This window comes from Telopea speciosissima, chromosome 4 (genome assembly GCF_018873765.1).
Source record: "Telopea speciosissima isolate NSW1024214 ecotype Mountain lineage chromosome 4, Tspe_v1, whole genome shotgun sequence".
Lineage (NCBI taxonomy): Eukaryota > Viridiplantae > Streptophyta > Magnoliopsida > Proteales > Proteaceae > Telopea > Telopea speciosissima.
The window spans coordinates 15,071,422-15,098,142 of record NC_057919.1 but is presented as its reverse complement, the minus strand read 5'-3'; the positions used below and the strand labels follow the sequence as shown (position 1 = coordinate 15,098,142).

Sequence of the window (26,721 nt, the reverse complement as noted above, 5' to 3'; positions counted from 1 at the left end):
TCCTCCAACTCCCGCCACGGTTGGAGGAAAGCCAAGTCCCAACTTGGCAATCCAACTCAACCTGCCGATTCGTCGTTCCGAGCCGATCTCACAAAATGGCGGGATATATTGGCGGGAAGCTGAGTTGGCAAGAGACACGTGGCAATCCAACTCAGATTTTTTCCCGCCAAATGACGAACATATTTCCCGCCAAATCGTGTTACTTTCTCTGATCTCCGCCTCCCTCCTTCCTTCCATCCCTCGTAATGGATTCCGCCAGATTCACCCAACCAACCAACGAAGCATCCGAAGCGAAACCATCATCAGCATGACATCTCGATTGCTTCAAGTCCAAGAACATCGACCCCAAATCCACTTCGCTCAATGGAATTCAAGCATCAGTTGAAGATCCATGGAGCTTGAAAACTCCAGAGAAGGCGAAACGGCTCCCTCGGAGAATCCAAAACAGAGTTGCTGTCGCTTTTTCAGTGAATCAAGTGAAGGAGTTCGCCCAAGGGCTCCGGACATCGTATAAGCAAAGCCTATCTGATCGATTGAATACAAATGTTTCATATGCAGAAAGACAAAAGAGGTCGGAGTCGAGTTCTGGTTCGGTAGGTAAATCTTCAAAGAGCGAAGGATCCACTAAGCTCCCCCAGATGTAAGACCTTAGTTCCTTTTCCCTGTCACTGTTAGCAGTATTGAAGTCGATATGATTAAATTAGCTATGAGTATTAACTAATTTTTAGTGTTTGCTTGGGGATCCAGGTACGAGTTACTATGTGAGTTCTTTGATAGGATGGAGAGCTCAATTCGGTTGCTTCGATTGAAGAGGTCGATGTCTACATTTCCGAACATTTGCTCAAAGATCGAATCATTAACAGACAGGTACGATGGAGGATCCCTAATTTATGATCTTATAAGTTTCTATTCTTACTGTTTTTCCTCTCCCCCCCCCCCCCCTCCCCTCCCCTCTCCTCCCCTCTTTTTCTTCAATAAAGATCTTGTTTGTTTTACTATGAGTTACAAAAGAGAGTAAAACCTAGGTTGTGATATTATGAGCTTCTGTCCTTAGTGGTTTATACTTGTGTTTTTTCAGGAGGTTTTCTTATGCCCATTTAGCTCAAATAAAGTACATATTACCCGAGGCTATTTTAATAAAGAAGGTTCTACTGCACGATGAGCTAACCCTCTGTATGAAGCCGGAGCTTCAAATTGCCCTGCAATCCAATGCCTTCAAAAGTGATAAGAAGCAGAAAGAGGGAACTGGGTTCTTGTGTTTGAGGAAAGTGTTCCGTGAACGGATTTTAGATTTTTTCAAGGCTCATCCTGAGGCACACATTGGTTATTTATCTTCTTCATGTCTTTCAAAGCAACCACCTGCCTCCTGGTTTTTGGATTTACTATCTTTTTGTATTTGCAGTTTGGTTGCTTTGATTCCTTTGTCTTATGATATCTGCAAACATGATGTTTGGGTTTTAACTTATTTTCTTCTGTTTTCTCTGTCCAAATGATCACAATATAATTCATCCATGTTCTAGTAATAATTAGATGCTAGTGTGAATTGGATTTTTGTTTTTTGTTTTTTCTTTTATTAGTCTTGCTGATATAAGGGCCATCTTGTTTCAGGAGTCAAGTTAGGTTTATGTTAGGTTCAGTGGAAGTGTTAATTGCATATGATTCTTTCCGGAGAACTTTCTGATATATTCTATCAATTAAATTAGCTTCCTTCTTCTTTTTTTTCCCCACATTTGCAGATCGAGATGAGTTGGTTTATTGTTTTAGCTTTCATTCTTTTTTAACATATTACCTTATGATGAGTTAACTACATTACAATCTTTTTCAGGGGAATGAAATTCCAGAGGAAGCATTGCCAGAGCCCTTCAACCGAGCAAAACAGAAAGTACTCTCAAGCACAGACACTGCCTGCAAACTCTCATTGCCCAATGAGACATCATCTAATGCTCTTTCCCAGCCGACAGCAGTTGCATCTCATCTGTCAAAGTCTTTCCAGAAGCGTTTTTCACAGAAAGTTTTGCCAAAATTATCTGATGATATTCCCAAGCCTACTGCTCTGCCAGGGTCAAGCCCTAGCCACAAAGAATGTTCTTCCAATGAAGAAACTCTCACTTCTGTTGCTCCATCATCTCTTGGATGTTCTTCAAAATTGACCGATAACATATTATCAAGATTCTATGCTTCATCAGTTATTAAACCGGCTCCCAGTACTGTGGCACAGTGCAAAGAGACGGAAACAATGAACAGTGAGGACTACTCATCATCAGAAATTGCTGGCACTCAGGGTACTCCTGCAAAACTCATCTTAACTCCTACCAAACTGATGAGTACTACTCCAGTATTACTGAAGTGTACGCGTCCAAGCCGGCTCAGGTCATTGAAATTTGATACCCCTATAAAAAAAAAGTGTCCCAGTGCACGAGGGTCCTGCTACTGAGGGGTCTGGGAGGGGCAAATTTGACACCCCTTTAAAGAATGAAAAACCTGATGATGAGTTAAATGTGATGGAGCGGGCATTAGTTGGTCAGGATATTATTGATATTCTTCCAGAGGCCCTTTTAAAATCGGTAAGTACTTACTAAGCTTCTTATGGGTTTGTTTTCTTTAATTTGCATTGGACTCTTCACATGCCTAAAAGGAATTCCAATAGTATGTTGATTAACCTGATACAGTTACCATTTAATTTTAATTATTTTCAAAGTATTGTTTTTCCTGATCTTATTATAACCCTGTCAACTTTGTAGCTTCTGTTTCCATTGAAGTGCTTCATTCATACTCCACATGAATGAGAATGCTTACCTCAATTCTGGTTCCATGATTTTCAGTGAAGGATATAACCAACATGATTCCTGGCAGATAATAGAAAAAGAGAGTAGCGCAATGGAGCAGCAGGATGTACGTGTGTCACAAGCAAAGTGGAGGCAACAGATGTTTGTGTGCCTGCCTAAGCTCTTTGACATGATCCTCCTCATATTTCAGTCCATTAATCGTTCTGTTATGACAAAGGAAGAGCTAATGCACATGATCATTGCTAGCCATTGTGATGTAATTGATAGAAGTAAGAGGTTAATTATTATAAATGAAAGAAGATTAGAAGATAAATTGAAGCTGCATTTAAGCTAAATTTCCTTGAATTTTCTTTTCAGGAGAAGTTGAAGAACAGTTGAAATTATTAGAGGAATTAATTCCCGACTGGATTTCCAGGAAGGTGGCATCTAGTGGGGATTATCTCATCTGGTAAGTCACTTCCAGTGTTATATCATTTCTTACTGAGTTTGTGTGTACTTCTGCACCATATGGAATCTCTTGAATCATGGTGAAGATGCATTCATTTTTAGGTTTTATAATAGTTCTCCCTGTTCAATGATGAAGATCTAATCTATCATAGATTTTATGATATTTCTCCCTATTCAATAGTTAAATTAAAATTTAAAGCAATTTGTGACATTTCTATGGGCATTTCCTGCAGTGTTAATAAGAATGCAAGTCCTGAATTGATACGTTTGAGACTTGCAGAAGCTGAGTAAGAGACGGTGAGAAAAATTCAGAGATCTCCTCAAGCTGTGTCTTCAGGGAAATTGAACTGTGGCTAGCAAGTATATAGGTGATCTATTGATGGAAAGGAAGTGTCCCAGCAGCCGAGGCCAAATCTGAGCTTCCCTTTTTGTTAATCAATTTTTCTTGCCACATCCAGATGGGATGTTTGTGCAAAGTTTTCCTTCCTCCCCCCCCCCCCTCCTACTCATGGTATTTATGTAAACAGTGGCAGAAAGTCCATGAGAGAGCCTTCTGTCTGAGTATCTTGAAAGGCTGGAAATTGGTTTGATTCAGGATTCATTGTAAATACTAATTTTATTTGTGCTTCTCTGTTCTGATGCCAAGTTTGCACCTAATCATATCAATATATCTCTCTTTGATTAAGCATTCAACCACATTTTAAAAGAAATTTTAGCTTATCAAGTGAACTTGGCCAATAAGAGCTGTGGTAAGCATGATATATTGTACAGCAACCATGAAATCTTGTACATGGTATTAATCTAGTTTTTTATGCACTCCTGAAAGCTTATTCCAATATTTCATATCGAAACAAATACAGTGAAATAAATACAGTAAAAAGTAATAAATAAATAAATAACAGAACGCAATTCATGCTAGCAGAGGCAGGGAGATTCAGACAGCTTATGGTTGAATTATGTTCTTGATCCCATAGGACTGGTTATTGCAACGGTTTCCAGGTATGGAAGACATGGCTGCTAAAGCGTGGGCTAGAATGCAAGATAGACTGAACTGATTCAGTAGCAAGAAAGAAAAGTAAACCTTGTTATTCGGGTTTTGTATACACCAAGAAGTTATCCTTGTTGTTCTGGTTTTGGATTGTTGGCCTCACAGATTGGTTGATAGTGGAGAAATTTTTAAAGGGCCCTGTTCTCTGTACCGCAACGCCTGTGTTCAGGCCCATGGGGGTGGGTGCAATGACCATCCTGCCCCCTGGACAGGATGCCCATGTGCCTGGGCTCAGGCTGCGCTGCGGCACAGAGAATGTTCTCCCATTTCTAAAATATCCTTCTTAACATTATATATGATTATATGCCTTTTAAACAGCACCTAGTGGTTTGGGTTACAGTCAGTTCCTAATTAATCTTTCGGTTCTGGAAGCATTGGGAAACCCGTCTCAACCTGACCGTCCAGTTTATTAATTGGATCCAAAATCAAAGCCTAAGACCAGTCCTCTTTGTTAATGGGACAGTTCAGTTCTTGAATTCCATTTTTTGAAAAAAAAAAACTGTCTCCAAGTGTGGTCACACTCCCAGCACTCCCATGAGTTTATCTCTTTCCTTCCCAGTATATTGGATTGGCTTTGGGCTAGGTAATGGACACCTAATCTGAAACCGAAACCGGGTGGAAAATCAGATTAAACCAAACCGATATAACCCTATATCAGCTTGAAACTCATTAAAAACATTTTTTTTTTGTTCATAATGTTGCATGCATATATATATGTCAAACCAAACCCAAATCAAACCGAAATTTACAAACCTAATAAGAACCCTAAATCAAACCAAACCAAAAATAAAAAACCAAAATTGTTTGATATCGAAGCTTTTCTTATTGGTTTGGTTTCGGATTCACCCTTACCACACCAAACCGAATTAAACTCCCAATTAGTGTTCTCCTAATTTGAGTATCACCAGATCTATCATTCATGCTAGACACCTGACATTACTTAAGATGGCCCACACCCAACTCACACAGTTGATGGACGGATGGGTATGGGTACACGTGCAAATATTTAGAGCAATGTAGGTTAACTTTTTTGAACAAACACCTGAGAGAAATATTACTCGGATGTGACGTCAACATCTTGAGTGAGACTTACATGCATGGGTTGGTGGAATGCAGGTTCGGTTGGGATTATGGGGTGTTTTGTTTAATCTTATAATAAGTTATTGTATGTGGATAGGAGTTATAGTAATTAAGTATATTAGGTGGATTTGACTCTTATCTTGTGATCGCCCCATCCGAGGAGTGTCCAATGAGTCCAACAGACAGGTTGCTTTGTGCGCACCGAAATGCATGCCTGGCCCTACCCCGGTGCACATCTCAGCGTGCACAAAGCAGCCCATCTGTTGGATGCCTCACTGGGCACTTCCCGGATGGGGTGCTCGCAGGAGAGGAGCCCGGTCCTATTGCATGTGAGTAGGAGATGTAGTAGGAGTGGTGGATTAGGATCTTGTCCAATGAGCATTTCACTTGATGAGTGCTTGTAGACACCTCATTTTGTCATTTTTCCCTGGAGGCTTTCCATGATGATGATGAGCATCTTCCAATACATAGAATTGATGTATCTATAGATATAGCATAAGTGTGCACTGCCCAAGTTAGTTCACAGATCGTTTAAACCATTACCGGAGCCAAAACCAGAGTCCCAAAGCACTCCAAAACTATCTGGAATGGCTAGTCCTAACTCAGACCTCTTTGGAACCAGCCCAAATAGCCCAAAACCCATTTTGTCGACACCCAAACCAAGGTCGACACTTAAAGGCCTCGAGTCCACATCGACATCGAGCCCCTCCTGTCAAATTTTGAACAATGCCTTTTTAATGTCTATTCTCTATCGATATTTAGATCATTCACACCGACACCCATAAATATTTCATCAATGTCAACCTCCCCCTTCCTCGATGTCGACTCGATCCCAGTTCAATGTCCAAATCTGTGTAAATCCTAGAAGTCCAAACTTACCATTTTAAGCTCCGATCTCACTTCCTTTCACGCCCAAGCTCAATTTTGGCAATTTGGATGCGAATTTTGGCTCTCTTAGGCCCCAAGTAACTCATCTTTTTGGTAATAAATCACTTGCCACATCCCATTGGTTATGACTTTGACCAAACACCCACTGTCGATACAAAGACACAACAATCAAGATCAAATCCAGCATCCGAGAACGAATTTGGGAGTACACATGTCCCTCTATAACTCTAAATACACTTCTCTCAAGTTGACGAGAGTCACTTCTAAGATCCCCACTAAATGCTTAGATTTTTGCTTAAGTCCTTTGCTTAGAAACACCTCTCTTTGGTGATTTTTGAGTCCGACGACAAAGTGTTGTCCAAGAGAGAGACAAAAAGCCCAAACTATTGGCGATATTATCTCCACACATCCAGTCCTAACTAGGTAATATAACACCCCCCTTACTTCATTTTTGCTGGTTTTACCGCCTTCCTTTTCACTTTCGTTTTGCATCTTGGCGGAAGTGTGTGTGTGATCCCATATCTTTAGATGATGATAACACACACACACTCCTTTTATTGCTTCTTTTCCGTCTTTTACTTTTACCTTCAACCGATGCTAACTTATGACCCGCATACCCTATAGGCTAAGACTCTCCTTTCCTTGTGTACATACCATGTTGTTTTTACGAATCCTGTTATGTTCACTTATACTTTTCAGTCATGATCTTCATGCTTCGTTTATTCATGTGTGACTAATATATCCATGTTCGATCATCTTCATCATTCTCATGGTAATTTGCGTGCTTTGTGGTTTCTCCTACTGTCATTATGTGATGATCATCTGGATATTTGCTTTCCTCTTCTCATTTGATGTTATCATAGCCTTTTGTATGTATTCATGTTCTTTAGACTTTCTCGTCACCTCCCATATATCTATGTTTTCTTTCATTTAGATCTAGGTTCTTTTTACACCCTTTTAATATGTTATTAGCACATTCTCATGTTTCCATACACTACATGTGTCTTTGCATGTTGTCTCTATTTCCATAGTTTCAATCGTTAGAATAGGTGTTTCATCTGTACATTTCCAAGATTCATTTGTGATCCGTGTTTTAATCCATGTTTTTCATGTTTCAATAATGTTCTCACCATTGTCTTGCTTTTCCAAGTGTTTTCCCTATTTTCAATTGCCTTTTTAGGATTTTTTTCTAGGTTTTCTCTGCGTTTGCATTAACCTTAGAGATATAGTCATATTTTTCATTGATTCGCTTTGTATACGAATTCTGATACATGTTTTTCCTCATTTAGCCACAGTTCCTAAGGTTTCAACTTTCCACTATGTTTCTATTGACATCTTTGTGTTCTTAAGGCTTCTCCTTGATTTACCATTCATCCATGCGTCCTAGGCTTAGAGCTGGCATATTTGGGATTAGTTTCCTCATGTGTTATTCATTCCAATTTTGTATATCATTTGTTTATATTATATATATTAATCATGTAGTCAAATACTTCATGTATGTTTTTCTCAACTCCTCTTTTATTTTACTTTCATATATAATAATCCTTGTTTTGTAGCCAAACCTCAAAGTATGTCCTCAAAACCCACTTTTCTTTTTGTACTTTATTTTTTCTTATACTTTACATTCCTTTTCCCAAAGTATGTTATACCATTACCTAGCCAAGCAATAGAAAGTTTGGCTTGATTGGGCGGACTGTGGTGCTCAATATCTTCTCCAGATCGTAACTTGACCTGTACCCCAGACTAATGACCGATCAGTCTCCAAAGGGCGTTGCATAAGAGTCATTACATTTACACTTCGGGTCCTAGACCCTCCCCTAGGTGGTAACTCCAACATACGATTCACATCTCTCTATCTCTCTTCTACCCAAAGAGGGATGAGGTGGAGGACACGTGGCAATCCCCCACCATGACCATTTGTCCTCACAGTGCCCAATGAGCATTCAAAGGCTAAGCTACCTGGGCGTGCACCAGAATGTGTGCGCCTCATTGAGCGATCCCCTCATTGGAGAGGATCTGAATCCTAAAGTAGTAGAAGATAAGATAACCGTAAGGAGTTGTACCTACCGCTATATAACCTAAGGGTGTCAAAACCTAGCCTGAACCAGACCAAAAAACCCCAAACCAAACCAAACCAAACCCTTATTGGATTGGTTTTGGACTGGGGTATGATGGGATCGATTGAAAACCGGACCACATCGGACCAACCGATAACAAACTGAAAACCGAACCAAATGAAATCGATAAAAAAAAATCATTGAGTATAAGGTTATGAATAGGTGAATTGATTATCCATTGATTTTAATATTAGTGAGCAAATTTCTAGTAATGAGTATGAGGTAATGAAAAAAAAGAAATTGATTTGTAACCATGCTTCTTCCATTGATCTCCTTGTTTACTACACAAAATTAGTTGGTTATCAAATAAATTATTTGATAGTAAGGTAAAATTTGTGATTTCAATATTAATTATCTTCTCAGTGACTATTTATTGATTTCGATTTTAAATCCCCCCTACAATTAATGATAATTATATGATTTGTAACAATTATTTCTCTACAAACTTTATTTATCCATTGATTTGAATATTAATTAACTTCCATTACTCTCCATATAATTTATTCTTCTTTGTTGGATTACAACATGAGCATATCAAATCAATTTTCTTATTTTTAGTTGTATACTTGTTTTGACTTGGGAAGATGAATTGAAGTGTTTTTATCGAATCTTTCCTCACTACAATTAATGAATTTAAGATTTCATTGTAGCTCAAACCCGAAAACAAACTGATCCAAACCGATACTAACCCAATATTGAAAAATCGAAATAAATCGAAACTGCACCGGATCGAAACTGACCGAAAACCAAAGATTCTTATCAGTTTGATTTTGATCTCACCATTCCGAGACTGAAATCAATTCGGCCGAAATCAAAACCGAGCCAAACCGATCATTTGACACTCCTAATATAACCTTATTTAATAGTTACATTTAAATTAAAATGGAAGGAGATTATCATCTTTTGTAGGAAACATATCTATCTATTATTCCATTCTATCTCTTTCCCCTTTTATTTTCTCTCCTTCTTTTCTTGTGCACGTAATAAGGGGATCAAGATCCTCTCCAGCGCACTTGTGCATCGGACGGTGTCCAGCGCACATCGTGCAGCTGGAGGCCTTCGATCCACACCACGATGCACATCTCGATGCATTGGCACGTGGATCGAAACCTCCCCAGCCGGACGATGTGCGCTGGACATCGTCCCGCGCGGGAGAGGAACTCAATCCGTAACAAGGACCTACTGGAGAGGATTGCACGAGTGGGTTTAACCGTATAACCACCCATTAATGATGAGACACTAGTGATGCGCAGTTTCAGTTATAGTGCAGTTTCAGTTATAGTGCTGTCGCTCTCAATTGTCAACCGTTTGAACCTTATTAAACGTATGTGGTGGGTCCAATTTGGAGCCTTTGTCAACCCAATTCATTGACTATGCTGAAGCGTGCCCCACGGTCATGGTCCATTGAGGTGAAAGACTCTATTTTAACGACATCTACAGTGTATGATTTTATCAACATCCTTCCTGGCACCATCGCTGGTTCACGCCTCTTCTCAAGGATCCCACGAGAGTGTGACGTGACAAAAGCTTTCCCTCTACCCGTGTCTTCCCCTTGCGAACTTGCGAAGGCAGCTAAACTTCTCAAATTTCATGGCGTTCGTATGGAGTAATTAGGCTCGGAACTTTGGATTCAAGTATGGAGACGGAGCTACAAGATTTTGAATCCAAGAATCAGCCAGTGGTCGAACCAGCTGAAGAGCCTCACGACGAGGGCTCCGGCAAGGACGAGCGGTCTTTGCTGAAATCCGATTCCAAATTGAGTTACTCCCCTCTCGTTCCTGAGGATTTGCAGGAACTCGAGAAGAAATTCGCTGCTTTTGTGAGAAGAGATGTTTACGGGACGATGGGAAGAGGGGAACTGCTTCTGTCGGACAAACTTCTTCTCGGATTCGCACTTGTCACGCTCGTTCCGATCCGTTTGGTTGTGGGCATGGTGATATTGATACTCTATTACTTTATATGCCGCTTTTGTACACTTTTTGCTGTCCCTTATCGAGATGACGGACAGGAAGATTATGCTCACCTGAGTGGGTGGAGAAGGGTTGTAATTGTTCAGTCTGGGAGGTTCCTCTCTAGGGCAATGCTCTTCACGCTTGGTTTTTATTGGATTAGCGAGTCTTTTCGAAATCCTGATGCCGTGGAAAAATTTGCTGGGGAGGTAAACTTTATCTGCGTTTGTTTTGAATAACTATGTTTATTCAGCTTTAGTGGTTACAATAGTTTACATGCTTTGAATATCGTATTTGATTATCTGGGGTAAGATATGCCAGAATCGATCAAGAGGAACAAGAAGAATTTTAGAATGCTAAAAAAGTTTATTTACAATGGGCTTCTTAATCCATGTTATTACGTTAATAGCATTGATCGTGCTGTTGCAAAAAGAAACAATCTTGGTGATACAATATCGTCGTTACTATTTGTGTCCGGAAGGTGAAATTTTTATTGGATTACACGCTTGTACAGAAGGAAATGGGACAGTCTTAAATGGATGGATTAAACTGCAGGAAGATAAATACAAGATGCTTTCTAACCTGTTGCCTTTTTTAGTTTCATATGTTAGAGATGGAATTGCTCAAGGCAACCATAGGGTTGCAACTATGGGATACACCCCAACATTTCTTGGCATGAAAAGTGAGGATGAAACAGGCTTTATAATTTCTATGTGATTGTCCTTATCTGGTAATGTGAAACAGGGCTACAGAAAGTGCAATGTTATGACTATTTATGTGTGCAGATGTAAAATTGCAGGAACATAATCTACAAGAATCACTAGAGTTCCTGATATTTAATGTTACTAAACCTGTACATTGATATAAAATTATCCAAGTATTTGGGATCTGAATTGCATCGAAGGAGACTCCTCTATATTTTGAGGAAGTTATATCAAACATAGCTTCAACCCCTTAGATAATTTGGAACAGAAAGATGCCACTGTTATTGGAAACCAATGTAGAAATCACTAGGAACTTCAATTCCAGATTGATATAGTTAATTGCTAAACTGGTTCCTGAGTGAACAAAAAAGGATATTGATTTTTGGATGTTTCGTATTAGTCTGAGGACAGATAATGGACACCCATTTGGTTGTTTATTTTAGTTATTCTGGAGGAGTAATGAAATCTTTACTACTAGGTACTTAAAATAATGAAGATCTGAATATTGGTTTGATCCAGGATCACCAAAAACCAATACACAAATCCACTATTATGGAACTGAAGGCCTTTTCTTCATCTCAATCCCCGCACCTATCTTTACAAGATCATCAGCTGTAGAGTTGGCTGCTCTAGGTCTCTCCTCGGATGTGATGTTCAATCTAGAAGCTAAAAGGAAATACTATAAATCTCGTCTCATAATTGGGAAGTTTGAATCTTTCCTGCAAGTACTGGGGATTAGAATCAATTATTAATCTCTCGATACAAAGAGAAGAACAGGATCTAAATCCTTGAAAGAGGAGAGATATGTGTTCTGCTAGAGATATTACCACCCATTGGTACTGGGCAACAAAAGTTAACTAGCTGCATATGATTCATAAGCAAAAATAATGAATCCTACATTGTCCATAGACACTTTTCTAACCTGTGTCCGGCCTGGGTTCCCTGTATAACAATCCTCAAGCTCAGCTTTAAGAAACTCGAATCTTGGGGAGACCAAGAATGACTGATTGCTGAAGATAGGGCTAGATTTAACTTCAAACCATTCTCTCATGATGAATTGATGATGGAGTTAGTGGAGAAGCCCCTAAACTGGTCTTCTACACTCTACAGAGGCTCAGTGTGTGATCACAAGTGTTCAAACCAATAACATCTCTAGTCTATTAATTCTGGCCATTCCATGCTTCTTTGTTTACTCAACATCTATCATGAATTTTAGTTGGAATATTTTTGTTTTTTCTCATAAAATATCAGCAATTTTCTTATCATTTTATAACTTGCAACCTTAATTCCTTTCATGATTCCATATCTGCATACTTTTTGGAAATGCAACTTTGCATTTTTGTTGTTAATGTGTAATGTTTTGACATGTTTTCTTGTCCTTTGACATGAAAAGTCTTGAAATTATGTGATTTTATCCATGCCTTTGAGATGGCTGCACCTTGTTCTCCAGATTCATGGTAAACGAAACAGATTTGGGTGCCAAAAATTGTTTAAACTCTAGTGGTATTTACCATATGTACGAAGAGTATGTCATGTTCCACCATTGGAATAATTTGAAATAATTTTAACCTTCCTGTCTTACTTCCACAACAGTATGTGCTTAGGCATACCATGACTAGTCTCCCTAATTACACCTAACTGATGAATGCAATAAGGCATACTAGTTTAATCAACAGTTCAGTGCTCAATGGTGTTTGGCAACTGCTTAAGATATTTTTCATTCTAATTAATTAATTAATTATTGATGTATTGAGGTGAAGAGAGCTTGTACTCCCATGAGGTGACTAGAATGCTTGTGTTTTGTGATTCTTTTCTAATGAATATTTTTCTTGCTATAATTACTCCAATGAGACCTTAGGGGGTGTAAGAAATCATTTTTGGGAAGCATTTTGCAAATACAATCGAAGAAAAAAGCTACATAGAGGTACTAAGTCATTAGTTTCCATTGATTGTGGAAGAAAACAGTAAAATTAGAGCACCACAAAAGGCCTCGGTTGTCTCTGTAAATATTCTGTGTGATAATGATTAATGACATGCTGATGATAAACATTTGTCTTTTTATCTTCTAACGACTTTTGCTTCTTCCTAATTTATCAGAACCAGAGCAACGAGCAGTCTGGAGAACCTAAACAACCCGCGGCAATCATATCAAACCACGTATCTTATTTGGATATTTTGTATCATATGTCTTCTTCCTTTCCGAGCTTCGTTGCTAAGGTGGGTCCAGATGAGTCTATTTTTCCTTTCAAAATCTTTTTGCAGGTCTTTCTACAGGTTGGGCTTCTAGTGGTTGAATCTGAATTCTGTCAGATTTAGTTAAATAATTTATTGGGTAAATTACACAGACCTCCTCTGGAATATACCATATATTTAAGACCCTCCCCTGTGTTTTCTGAAATTACAACCGTTCCCTGTTTGGATGGCTCTGTCAATGTGAAGTGCAAATGACTCTTTTACCCCCTCTAAACTCCACATGTCCATTGCAAAACCTCCCCTTTTTAAACCCTCCTCCCCTTCATCTCCTTCATCTTGCAATTCTACTGCATTGACTTGCATCAACTCTCCCGGCGATTCTTCAGAACAGGTTCTTAGAGACTTTACACACAACCGAAATATAGGCAAGACCAGGCAGTCAACTAACAAATAACAGTGTTAATCACTTTAACAAGTAAACTGAACATTCGGATTTTTATGTTAGCAACAGGAAGTTTAAAAAAAAAAAAAAACACTCACCTCCTAGAAAGTTTCGAATTTGGAAACCTTCAAGTAGCTAGAAGTTGTGTTTTTCCCAATTTTCCACCTTTAAAGAGAGAGATAATGAAGTGCAATGCTGAGGAGTCTGAGGTAGAGACGTTGAATCGAAAAAGGGAAATGACTTTAGAGAATTGGTTGTTTCGGGTGGAGAAGAAGCGGGCTCTGTTACTCACACCTGCCTGTTTCCTCTTGTTTCAGTGTTGCTTTCACAAAACTGCTTTTCACCGCTTCCAGATTCACTATTGCGAATCCGCTGTACTATTAATTTATTCTTTTCCTGTTTCATCGTATAGGATTTTTATTTTTAAATTTTTTGAGATTTTCCAATTTGGAAAGTATCAAATAAATGAGCAAAGAAAGGGTTTAGAAATGGTTTTTGTCTCTAGGGTACAAATGTCAAAGAAAGGGTTTATTTTTAAATTTTTAGTGTTTTTCCAATTTGGAAAGTATCAAATAAATGGCTGTGGCATGCATGCAATCAAATTCAAATAGCTTTCTAATGGTAAACATTCAAATATAGAAGAGATGGAGAGCAGAGAATATAAATCAGAGAGAAATCTCACTGATTCGAAAGGTCGTCTGCATCTTTGCTGGTCGCTGGAGTGAGAAGTAGGTCGTCGGTTGTCGCTAGAGTGAAATGCAGGTTGTTGGTTGTGATCCTCAAGTTGGATATGGCTAAGGCTTACGACCGTTTGGAGTGGGAGTTCCTTTATTTGGTCCTGTCAAGGTTTGGGTTTTTTGAAGCTTGGATCAGTTTAATTAGGAAGACAACGGAGAATTGCTAGTTCTCCATAGTCATGGGTGTCAGTTCTTCGGGTTTTTTCAAATCTTCTAGGGGCTTGAGACAGGGGTATCCTTTGTCTCCTACTCTGTTTATACTGGCAGAAGAGGTTTTGAGTAGGGGGTTGAAAAATCTTTTTGTGGAAGGGCGCGTAGCTTTTTTTCGGCTGCCTAGAGGTTGTCCTGGTATCTCCCACTGTTTGTTTGCATATGACACCATTATTTTTACAAGGGGGTTGAAGTGATCTTTGCAACAAATTATGGGGTTCTTAACTAGGTATGAAGGCTTCTCGGGGCAAATGGTTAACAAACATAAAATCTGTTTTCTGTAGGGTGACAAGATCTCTCTAGCTAGAGCTCGGATGGTGGGGTCAGTTACTGGGTTTGCTAGGAAGCCGCTCCCGATCACTTACCTTGGCCCCCCCTCCATTCTGGAAGGCTTAAAATTTGTTACTTTGATGAGTTAATTGTTAGAATAAGGACCAAGGTGGCAGGCTGGAAAGAAAAACTTTTGTCTTATGGGGGACGTGTTACTCTCTTGAAGCATGTTCTTGCATACATCCCTATCCATGTGCTTGCAACTCTGGACCCGCCTAAGGCAATCTTGGGTAGGATCTATGGAATCATCGCTGATTTTCTTTGGGGAGACTCGGAGTGGGGCAAGCGTAGACACTGGGTGAACTGGCGGAAGGTTTGTAGGCCCCTAGTTGAAGGGGGGTTGGGTGTCAGGCTTTTGGAGGATTTCGGTCTCGCCTTAAGACTTAAAGGATTATAGAGAATACTTGCTGACCATTCTCTGTGGGGTGAGTTCTTCGGGGCTAATTTCTTTAAAAATATTCACTTTGCTTTGGCGGACTCGAGTGGGATAGGCTCAAAGTCTTGGAGGAACGCTCTGGCACATAAGGATCTCATCCTGACCAAGTCAAGATGGTTGGATCGGGTGATATCTGGTTCTGGCTGGATAATTGGGTTGGGGTTGGGCCTTTGATTGATTTTGTGGATAATGCCCTGCAGGTCGACATGTCACTACGAGTCAAGGATGCTTTGGAGGAAAATGGCTCGTGAAAGCAATTCGTTTTGGACCAGATTGGTTCTGATGTGGTAAGACATGATAGCACTTCTCTGAAGGTTTCGGTGAGTTTAGAGAAGGATGTTCTGGTCTGGACTCTTCCTAGTGATGGTCAGTTCACTACTAAATCTGCCTGGAATGAGGTGCGGTGTAGGTCGCCTGAGGTTCCCTATGCCAGATGGGTCTGGAACCAGTCCTTGCCCGTGAAGATTGGTTTTTTTACTTGGCAGATCCTCAATGGACGAATACCCAAAGATGAGACTTTGATGGCTGTTGGTATTCCCTTGGCTTCTAGGTGTAACTGTTGCGGGAGGCCTAGGAGAGAAACACCGGACCATTGTCTTGTTTCTGGAGGTACTGCTTCTAGGGTTTGGAACTTCTTCTCATGTCTTTTTGATGTTAATGTGATTTCTGCTCAGGATGCCAGGACCCAAATCTTGTTTTGGCATGAGGCAGCAAGTTGTAAAAGCCTCTGTACCTTTCTTACTGGCCTGCTACCTTCCATAGTGATCTGGGAACTTTGGAAGGAAAGGAACAACAGAAGGCACGCGCAGACGATCGGCAAATATACTTGTCGAGGCCATAAAAACTTGGGTGAAAGGCATTCCTTTTCTCCCAAGTTTGGATCCTCGGCTTCGCCTAGGGAAGGGTTGATTCTACAGGTTTTTGGCTTGTCGGCTCCACCTGCTAGACTGAGGCGACCGATCCCTATTTATTGGTATCCTCCTTTCTCCTCAATGAAGCTGAATGTTGATGGTGCCTGTAGAGGTAATCCGGGTGTAGGAGGGGGTGGAGGGATCATCAGGGATAAGGAAGGGGTCGTTTTGGCAGCCTTTTCTAATTTCTATGGTGAGTGCACGAATTCTGTTGCTGAACTATGGGCTTTGACGGATGGATTGAAGTTGTGTCATGAGTTAGGCTTGACTGATTTTGTGGTGAGCTCAGATTCCTCCACTACTATCAGGATGGTTCAACAAGGGAGGTGTAGCTAATGAAGGGGATGGTACTGGTTCCAGGAGTCCATGGCCCTCATACGTTCTTCTCGGCCTCTCTTATCTTTCGCCTACAGAGAAAGTAATAGGGCAGCGGATTGGCTTGCCAACCTAGCTTGTGATACTAGTGCCTCCATTGTTCTCCTCGTTGGCAGTCAGCCACCGGGGGACTTGCAGTGTATGCTTCGGGAAGACACAGCTGGTTTACCAGTTCTCAAAGAGTAATGTGAAGCTTTTCATGTTAATGCTTGTTTGGGTTGGTTCTAGTTTTGATCAGAGTTTACTCCTTGGGTTGGGGTAAGGCGGGACGTCTCCCCCTTGTATTCTTTTTCCACGTTTTGACATTAATAAAATTCTAGGGGCTGGCTCGGGTCCTAGGTAATATTCGGGTTAGGAAAAAAAAAAGGTTTTTTGGTCTCTAGGATACAAATATCATATAAAGGAAGTATCATCTTTTTTTTTTTATTTTTTTATTTTTATAATCGAATAGGGCCGTCAAAACTTAACAGCAAATAACTAACGAACTGGGCCTGCTTATAAATATTTTCTGAAAGTAAGGGATGTACGCGTAATTTTTCCCAACGCATGGGAGGGTCTTAAATATATGGTATATTCCAGGGGAGGTCTGTGTTATATGCCAGTTTTAGATCTGAATAGAGACCTGTTGGCTTTTATAAAGCTGGAATTGAAGTTTGCATTCTTTTGGGGCTCGTGGTTCCAAATTATTCTGACCCAATTTGATACTGTATGGAAGAGATTTAAAAATACTATTCTGATAATTGATAGCCCTTCGATCATTCTTAGAATTTTGTTGTGCAACCTTTATTTAGAAGAGAAATCTTAGGAAATGGAACAGATATGGAAATCTGTAATAATATACGAAATGGAACAGATATGAAAGTCTGTAAATTACATATGTATGTATAGATACATGTATTTATGTTGTTATTTTGGCCAAACATGCATACTTGGATGATTTTATTTATTTATGCACAGAATCTTAATTGGATTGGTTCTGATGGGTTCTTGATCCATGTGTTGACTGATCTGACCGGAACTGTATATTATCATCAGGTCCAATTGACCTTGATCAAGGCTCTGTTTGTTTTTGTAAATTTTTTCTTTAAAACAAATTTTGGTATGGCTAAATTTATTTATGTTTCTTATGGATGTGGATGCAAATTGTACACTTGTAATTTGTAAACCAACTAACATCCTCATCAATTTTCCAGAAATTGGCTCATGCAATTTTAGAGTTCCGGTCATTTTCTACATTCTAGTGGTAATCGTGAGTGGACAATTCCTTGGTTTCATGTTTGCATCTTATCCATAAAATTGGGGCAGTGCCCGATATTAAATAATAATCATTTTAGAAGAAATTTCGAAAACTCATGGAGCCCAAGTATCAGATCCCTGTTTCAGCTTAAATTGACCAAATCACCCTCATTTGACCCTTTGCTTTTATCTTATAATAATTTAAGAAGTAACATTCTGGTTAGAGTTAATTTCTCTTTCTTTGATTCTGACATGTTTTTGTTCTATTTTTGTCAATCTTATATTGGATTTGATTGCCAAAGAGATCTGTGGCTAAACTTCCTCTAATTGGTCTCATCAGGTATGTTCACACCACTTTTCCTGGATCATTATTTTTTGGACAATTATGGTGGCATGATCTTACTTTCTGACTTAATTTCCTCATGAGTTTCTAATGTATATTAAATGTATGTTACCTTTCCCCTTCCTCCAGACACTTAACCTCTTATGGAACATATTTTTATATTTATTCTATTGCTAAGCAAAGCATGTTATATGAAAAGGTTTGTTACGTGTGGTGTTAAGACTTAAAACCATTGTATGCTTCTTTTCTGTCAATCACTACCTGTTAAAGCATTAATGTTTCTAGTATGAAATTTGGAATGAAGCATATTTCATTATTTCCCTCAAGGAATTAGTCCTCCGTAATCCCAGCTTGAAGAGAAACAGGTGCAACCTACCCCATAAATTCTTTAAATACTATATCCAAATAAATGATTACCTACTCATGGATCCTAATCAGCAGTCTCTACTCAATACTCACCTTACCTGGCTTCTCCCTGACCAATCACCTATTTGTTGGTGTTCTGCCTGTGTCCTTATCATATTCCTGCATCTACATGTATGAGAGCTCTTGAATGGTGATTCATCATTTTTGCCCTTTTTTGGTGACGACTCTTCATTTGACTAGCAAGGGAAATAGGATTCAGAAGACTTCACAGGCATTTGGTGGTATGAGGACAGCAGTGGGTAATCTGGGATTTGGTCAAAAAAATTAGTTAGGGTTGAACCAGTCCTGAAACTGTATTCGATTCTCCCAGCTCCCATTGTCTTCCAAGGTCAATCTCACAAGGATGTGTTGCCCTTAAGTATTAGAACATTACAGTGGACTGAGATGTGACTGTTTATGGGTGCTTTGAGGTAAAAGATGGTGCTGTGGTCGAGGCTTCACTTTCTTGGGGAAGTTTCTAGACTAGGAATGCGAAATATATACTCTTGAGTGGTTCATGTGTATAGCTGTGATATAGACCTGGAGGTGAAAGACAGCAGGTTTTGGAAAGTGATGCAATCCAGGGTTCAAAAACCCTTTTTGGATCTCTTATGGACCCACCCAAGCAAAGAAACTTGTATAAGATAGTCGGTGGCAGTTTTGTAATTAACTGAAACTCTAGGCCAACGAAACAAGTTAGGGAATTAATGGAAGTGAACAAGTTAGTGATGCAAGGCAGGAGTACATCACCTGCTACAGCAAGAAGAAAAAGGGCCAGCAATAGGCCCAGCTCGATGGGGCTTGATTCCAACCCGTTTGTGGGATTAGTCCAGCCCAGCTGTGGGCTTAGTTATTTATTTAGATTTTTATCTAAGCAGTTTTAAGTTTTCCTAGTACTGCAATGTTTTTTTTTTTTGTCAGTAATGAATTATAATTAGCAATAGGATTTGAATTCATAGTCTTACTAGGATTTGATTTCATAGTCTAGTAGGATTAAGTCTTAGCTTTTCTATATGAGTTTGTAGAGCCAAGAGCTCCATCCGATTTGAAGATTAGTAAAGTGATTTCTCTGCAAGTATGCTGTGCGATTCAGTCATGGGTTGAAGCTTGGACAGTGGGACTCTGATCCATTAGTGGGAAACCATTGTTACCTCTATTATCTCTCTCTTATACCCTGTTTTCCTGCTAACCAAGTACTGTTTTATTTCATCCATCGATTGCTTTGCTGGGTTTTGATTTTCTTCTCTGATTTGAGTTAGAACATCAGCCTTTCAGTCAACTAATAATCTTCTTAATTTGATCTGCCATTTTTACATCATTAAATCTGATCTATACATCCTGTGACACCCCTGTTTTTGGGTTATTTTCAGTCAATATTGTTTCTCCGCCTGAAATAGTATTCCTCATCAGTTGATGGTGAGGTTTGGGGGCCTTCAAGTACCGCTCAAGGGGAACCTTCAACCAGGGTATCTCCTTGATCTGAGGTCTTGTTCTGAAGTTATAACTTTCTCCTATTTTTTGTCCTGAGTTCTATTTTCAGGTCTGAAATTTCAAATTAATTTTAATCTAGCATTTAGACCAGATTCCTACTTTGGGATTTTATTTAGACAACCAAGAAAGGAATTCGATTTAAGTTTCAGACTGATCTGGTTTCCGGACTGTGATTAATTAGAGATTTCGTATTTTCTGGTTTCAATTTCAGATTTTATTAAATCTTAAATTACTTTTAATCCGACTGTTCAATCATTACCATCTTTTGAAGGACATTTCTACTATTTAGTTGTGATTGACTGTCAAAGTTTGACCTTCATCTGAGAAGGTTGATTTTTCTGTTGACTTTTTAAGGTTTGGGTTTGCTTTGGATCTTGCAAAGGAGGTGTTTAGTCTGAGCCTAGGGTTCATCCTACCTACCCCCCCCCCCCACCAAATTGGTATAAGATTTATGGCAACTCCAAGTACTAACCCTACAACCTACAGGAGATCAAGGTTCAATGCAACAATTGATTGATATGATCAAGAATCTATTTGATAAGGTAGTATCTATAAAGAACAATCTGAACGATGTCTCACAATGTGTTGACAACTTGTCACCATGAAAGCCCACTCCAGAGGACCATAGAGGTGAGCATTACCCTACACCAACTACATCTTAGAACACCAACCGACACCAGGGAAGGCACAACAAAGAACTTTTATATCACAAGCACCACTAGGTCCATTCGAGGATCGCGCAACACCATACTTCGACGACAACGCCACCTATGCGACCTGATGATTCACAGAAGGTGAAGCTAGAGTTGAAGGAGTATAACGGGAAGCTTGATCCACAGGTGTTCCTTGATTAGGTGAATGCAATCGATGACTACTTCGACTGGTTTGACATGTCAGAAGCTAGAAAGATTAAGTTGGTCAAGACTAAATTTGTTCAGGCTTGCCAGAGAGTAGTGGAGACTACAGAGCAGAGGAATCAGGAGAGAGGCACACGCCGCACACCTATAGATACTTGTGATGATATGAAAGCTGATCTCAAGAGCAAGTACCTTTCACAGTTTTTTGTGTTTCGTCTACATGATTAGCTGAACACACTACGACAGGGTACACTTTCTGTGTCTGAATACATAGATAAGTTTGATGTTTTTTTGTCACAGCTAGGGGTGGAAGAAGATATTATTTCGGTTAGAGGGTGCAAGTTTGGCCTTGTCAACCTGAGCCCGCCTTGAGCCCAAACATGGCCTGGGTTGAGATACCTTGGCCTTGAGGACGGTGTAGGGTTGGGAATTTTTTGCCCTAAGTCAGGGCCGGGCCAGGGTTGAGGACTTGGACTAAGCCTGGCCCTGTCTTCTTCTTCTCCCCAGCTTGGTCCATACCTTGCATGTAACACCCCATATGCATCATAATTATTTTATTGATTCTTAGATGGAATTGAATATTTTTAATACTTTTGTGAATATTTTATTAATATTTGTATTATTGTGGGAATACCCTATTGTTCTTTGGTATTATTTATATGATGTTGTTATATTATTTTAATGAGTCTTAGTACTGTTGGAGCAGTGAATTGAAAGGAAATTAAGAAGAAACAAAGAAATTGAGTCAAAGGTAAGGGATCCATGATTGTGTACTATAATACAGTATATGTATGTTGTATGAGGGAAGCATGGGTATGAATTGTATGATGTGATGTGTTTATTGAATGATGCTTGATTTATATATTGTTATGTGAATGAATGCCATGCGAATGCTTAAAGTATTTACTTGATAATATTTGGATGTTAATCATGTTATATGAAGTATGACATGATATGTTTATATGAAATGATATGCATATGGTTTATGAATGTGATATGAAATCTGATATATGCCATGCAATGAAATATATATGAAAACGATTTTACATTTTATGCCAGGAGAAAGTAATGAATGATTATGAAATGAGAAGAGTAATGAAGAAATGAAGTAAATGAATGAAAGAGAAGTATGTCTGGTCAATGGTAACTTTGTAAAATATCCCTGTGGCTAATGTACTGGATGAGGGCTTTATGATGAGTAAGACCTCGTCTGCCCTAGGGCTTTGGTTGCCTGGAACAAGGTTTAGATGTGGCCTACAATGAACTAGAGCTTGTCCTCCCCTAGGGCTACAATGCCTAGGCACATGGGAGTAGACATGTCTAGTATATGTTTATAGATGAGGGTTCCTCCCCCAGGTCTCTGGTGCCTGGAGACATGGGAGTAGAGCCCGTCTATATTAGTATGATGCTTATTGGTTATTAGATGAGGGTTCCTTCTCCAGGGCTCTGGTGCCTGGATACATGGAAGTGGAGGGTATCTAAATAGTATGATCTTAATAGATGAGGGTTCCTCTCCCAGGGCTTTGGTGCCTGGATACACGGGAGTAGAGTTCATTTATAATGCTCACCGTATCATCCTCCCTAGGGTTGCAGTGCCTTGGAATATGAGTAAAATAATGATACGAGGTCAACTACTACTCTCAATAGATTGTGCACTACGATAGTTCACTAAATGGCCAAGACCTGACCTAACTAATTAAGGAATGAATTTCTATGGTTTGCCATTTATGTCTTTGTATCCATTATTGTATTTTTGAATGCTTGTGTGTATAGAATCATGTGTACCTCATTGGACATAAGCTCATCCCATAAATGTTGATATTTTTCAAATGAGGAGGCTTATACAACTCTAGTGCATGTGAGTTGAGAACCCAAGGTTAGGGCTCAAAAGACATTTCGTAATGGTAAGAATAGTTGACCTTGAACTATAAATAACACTTTGGTATGTTTGATTCAGACTTGTATATGCATAATGTAGTTATTTGCCACCAGTGCATAAATTAACTCTTATAATGTAACTTAACCTTTAAGCTTCCGCTGTGTTGTATGCAATTCTGGGACTTTTGCTACTACTTTTACATGTTTATTTGTGACCTTCTGGGTTGGCGCTTGCAAGTGGAGTGCCTAGAACCTTGTCTGGGTTCGGGATATTACATTGGATCTCCCCTCTCCCTCCCATGGTCAAGTCCAAGGGTCAACCCGGTTTAACCCCGAGGTCGGGTTAGGATTGGATTTTTTAGACCTTGAGTCAGGGCCGGGCCGGGCCTAGCTAAGGGGACTTAGGGTTGGGCTGGGGTTTTAAACAGCCCGGCCCAACCCAACCTTGTTGCGGCCCTAATCTCGATACAAACTTGGGCTACGAGCAAAGGTCAGAAGGGCAATGGGAATGACTATTGTTTATGATCTTCATGACTATTATGACAGGGCATTAATGGTAGAAGATATATTGAAGATTCTTGTCTGATCATATGGAAAATTGGAAATCAAGCCGGGGAGTACAAGAGATCACCAACTACCACTCGACCACCTCCATTTACAGGTAGACGCAACACTCCCTTATATGCTGATAAAGGGAAAGCTCCAATGAATGCAAACAAGGGCACAAAGTGCTATCACTGCAACAATTATGGACACTTTACCAAATTCTGTCCATAGAAGGCACAAACTTCAAATGTTGTTGCTACCCAAGATACTGAGGAAGATGCTGAAATCAATGGACTTCCTTTTGAAGACCAGCCATCAAATGAGTATGACGGTAGTATGCCAATTTATGAAGTTAATGTGGTTACTCGTATTCTGATTGCTGAAGCAAAGAGAGAAGATTGGTGACGTCGTTGTATATTCTACAGTAGAATGGCCAACGGCTCCAAGGTAGTGTGGGTAATAGTTGACAGCGGCAATTGTGTGAACCTCATTTCACATCTCTTCGCCCAAAAGGCTAGTATTCAGAAAGAGAAACATCCACAACCTTATATAGTTTCTCTCCTCAGTGGAAACGCCATAGAAATCTACCAAAGGTGTTCAGTTCCATTCAAATTGGGTTCTTATAAGGATGAAGTCTAGTGCGACGTCACTCTTATGCATTTGACAGACGTACTTCTTGGTAGACTGTGCCTTTATGATAATCTATCAGGAAGGGAGATATAACCACGATTAGGTTGGGAAGGCTCACATCTACAAGAGTTAACGAAGGGTTTAACGTGGAAAGAGGGTTGAAGGGGGATGCAAACTGACTAGTTAGCTGAGGAGTTGGGATAGAGGGGTTAGGTCGGGGATGGGCCCCACTCCTACGGAAGGCGAAGGGAGGGGTAGAAGGGGGGGAGGGGAGAGACCAAGGAACAATACCGCCTTTGGCTTTGGGGAGCTGAGAGGGTTAGAGTTGTGTTGGTCGATGGAATAAAGGATGGGTGATTCGCAGGACATTGCAATGAGGAGCGAGGAACAAAGTCTTCGAGGAGGAAACAACAGTGCGGGGTGTCGACATCACCTAGGAGGGAAGGGGAAGATGTTGGAATAAGGTCAGGGGGCTGGCAAGGCCTCAGGGAAAGAGTTGTTGATAGGGGGATCAATGCATAGTGGTCAAGGTGTCTCCTAGGCGTCCAGGTGGATCTGTAGGGGCCTAGGCAACTGCCGCTATAGTGTAGGGTGCCTTGCATTGGTTTAATTGGTATCGGACCAGGTTCTGGCACTTATTTATGTCAAATATCATTTAAGTACGTACTTCAAATATTATTCATAAATAAGCAAATACCCCCTATTTGAATCCAATAAAAATAGTCAAAAAAATCAAATTCCAAAAGGATAAAAAGTCAACCCCTTAGTTCAAGAACAAAAACTGGATTTTTTGGGGGTAGGTGAAATTTTCAACTTTCTAATGCTGAGTTTTTTCAAAAATCTAAAAATCCCATAAATCTTAATATGGTAAAACATTGCTAAAAACCCAAAGTACGGTTAAATATTCATTTGTTTTGTTATTTAAAAAAATATTTTCATTTAGAGCGATTTTGATAGCATTTGCACACACCAAATAAGGTTTAACCAGAATATAACTCATTCAATATAAATCAGATTTAAGCAATCTTGGATTTGTTGGAAAGCTAGTTTTGTGTTCTACCTAATACAAAAAGTCTCATGGAAAAATAAAATCATTTGATCAGTCAAACTTCTTAGAGAACAAGAACATTTCTCTAAATCGAGAGCAGTTTAATTACTTATTGATTAGATCATATTTTCTAAGAACAGTATAAACCGAATGTATGTTTTGATTGTTTCAAACTTCCAATAGCTAGCTTCTTCAGTTCTGCTGTCTTCTAGTTCTATGTTGATTTTTGATGACTTTATGTGGCTTAATATTGATTTTTTATTACTTGTGACTTTATGTTGATTTTTTATGACGATGTGGCGTAATGTTGATTTTTGATGATATAAGGTACATATTGTAGCATACTAAATAATGTTATAAAAGAGGGGATATAAAAAATAACACTTGGGCGCCTAGGCAAAGCCTAGGCGGGCGCCTTGTCGCCTAAGCGCTTAGGCACCCCTCCACCGCCTTAGGTCGCCTTGTTGCCTTGACAACTATGGATAATTGCTACTGTTGGTCCTTGGAGTGCTATGGACCGACGGAAGGTGCGATTGGATCGCTGCAAGCTCATGGCCTGGTAGTCTGGTAGGGCCTCAGGGACAATATCGTCGATTGGGGGATCGATGTTATCGTCGGTCCTTGCAGGGCTATGGACTGGTGCATGGCTTAGGGGAGAACTTGAAGCAGGTTTTTCTTGGTGGGGAGGAAATTGACGTTGACGACTCCTATGCCATCAATGACTGGGGGAGCGGCGGTCCGAAGAGGGAATGGGCTCTGTGTGGGGGAGAGAGGAAGGGGGAGGGGGTAGATGGTGGGTTGACTGTTGTTAGCAACAGTGGAGAGAGGGCTTAAAGGGGAAGGTTGCCCTTCAGGGTCGGAAGGCTTGGAGTGTCAAACTTGAGAGTCATGGCCAAATACCTTGTAAACAATGTAATGGGGATCGTGCTAGTCGAAGGCGACGTCTTGTTCAAACGAGTAACCTTCATCATCCGTCACTGTGGTGGGTAGAGGTGAATCATCTGCACAGACCTCAATACATATTCTGGCAAATGTAAGCCTATATTCTTCTTGGTTGTGGCGTCATTATAGGGGTTTTCCAAGCACAGAACCAACAATGCTTAGCTCATCAGCACACCAAAAGTTAAGGGGAAAGACCTGATAGAGAGATCCACAGAGGAATAGTGCTGAGGTAGACTTTATGAAGTTGAAGGTAATGATCTCAGTGGTGGAGGAAGATTGGTTTGCGTCCCACCTACCATGGACCGACCGACCTCCCTCTAGGGCCCGCAACTTGTTAGAGTCATTAGAAAATTTGAAGCCGAAGAAGCCACTGTCTAACAAGTGTCTAGATGCCCTTGCAATTTCCATTGTTTGTTCATGGAGATTTTAACAATGTTTAAGGGAGAACGGTTTCCTATGAATTGTCCCTCCAAATAATTTTCTCAAAGGCTTGCCTTATTGTCCAGAAAGGAGTGACAAAATGGAGAGGAAGACCCTCTCGAGAAGGCTCAGGGGCATGGGAGAAGAGGGCACTCCAGGCCAAAGGGGTAGATAGATGCAGGGAAGGAGAAGGATGGGAGGCTGGTAACCTGGATGGATGCGGAGAGGGGGGTCTAAGTGGTGGCGCAACCCTAGGGACGCCAGCCATCGGA

The 26,721-nt window shown here is 40.1% G+C and overlaps 1 protein-coding gene and 1 pseudogene across 4 annotated transcripts in view; both read left to right on the top strand.

Annotated features, from left to right (window-relative positions):
• Nucleotides 1–245: 245 nt before the first annotated feature.
• LOC122658525 lies at nucleotides 246–3,686 on the top strand (annotated as a pseudogene).
• Nucleotides 3,687–9,897: 6,211 nt separating this feature from the next.
• The window catches only part of LOC122658521 (lysophospholipid acyltransferase LPEAT1-like), a 36,863-nt gene continuing 20,039 nt past the window's right edge, over nucleotides 9,898–26,721 (top strand). For 2 of the 4 annotated variants that reach the window (XM_043853518.1, XM_043853516.1), the window contains exons 1-3: nucleotides 9,898–10,524; nucleotides 13,117–13,236; nucleotides 18,192–18,229. In XM_043853518.1, coding sequence (XP_043709453.1) covers nucleotides 10,003–10,524; nucleotides 13,117–13,236; nucleotides 18,192–18,229 — 680 coding nt within the window. In that variant the 5' untranslated portion in view covers nucleotides 9,898–10,002. Of the gene's footprint in view, nucleotides 10,525–13,114; nucleotides 13,328–17,246; nucleotides 17,667–18,191; nucleotides 18,230–26,721 lie in introns of those variants that run through there. The other 2 variants (XM_043853517.1, XM_043853519.1) reach the window with 2 other exon arrangements.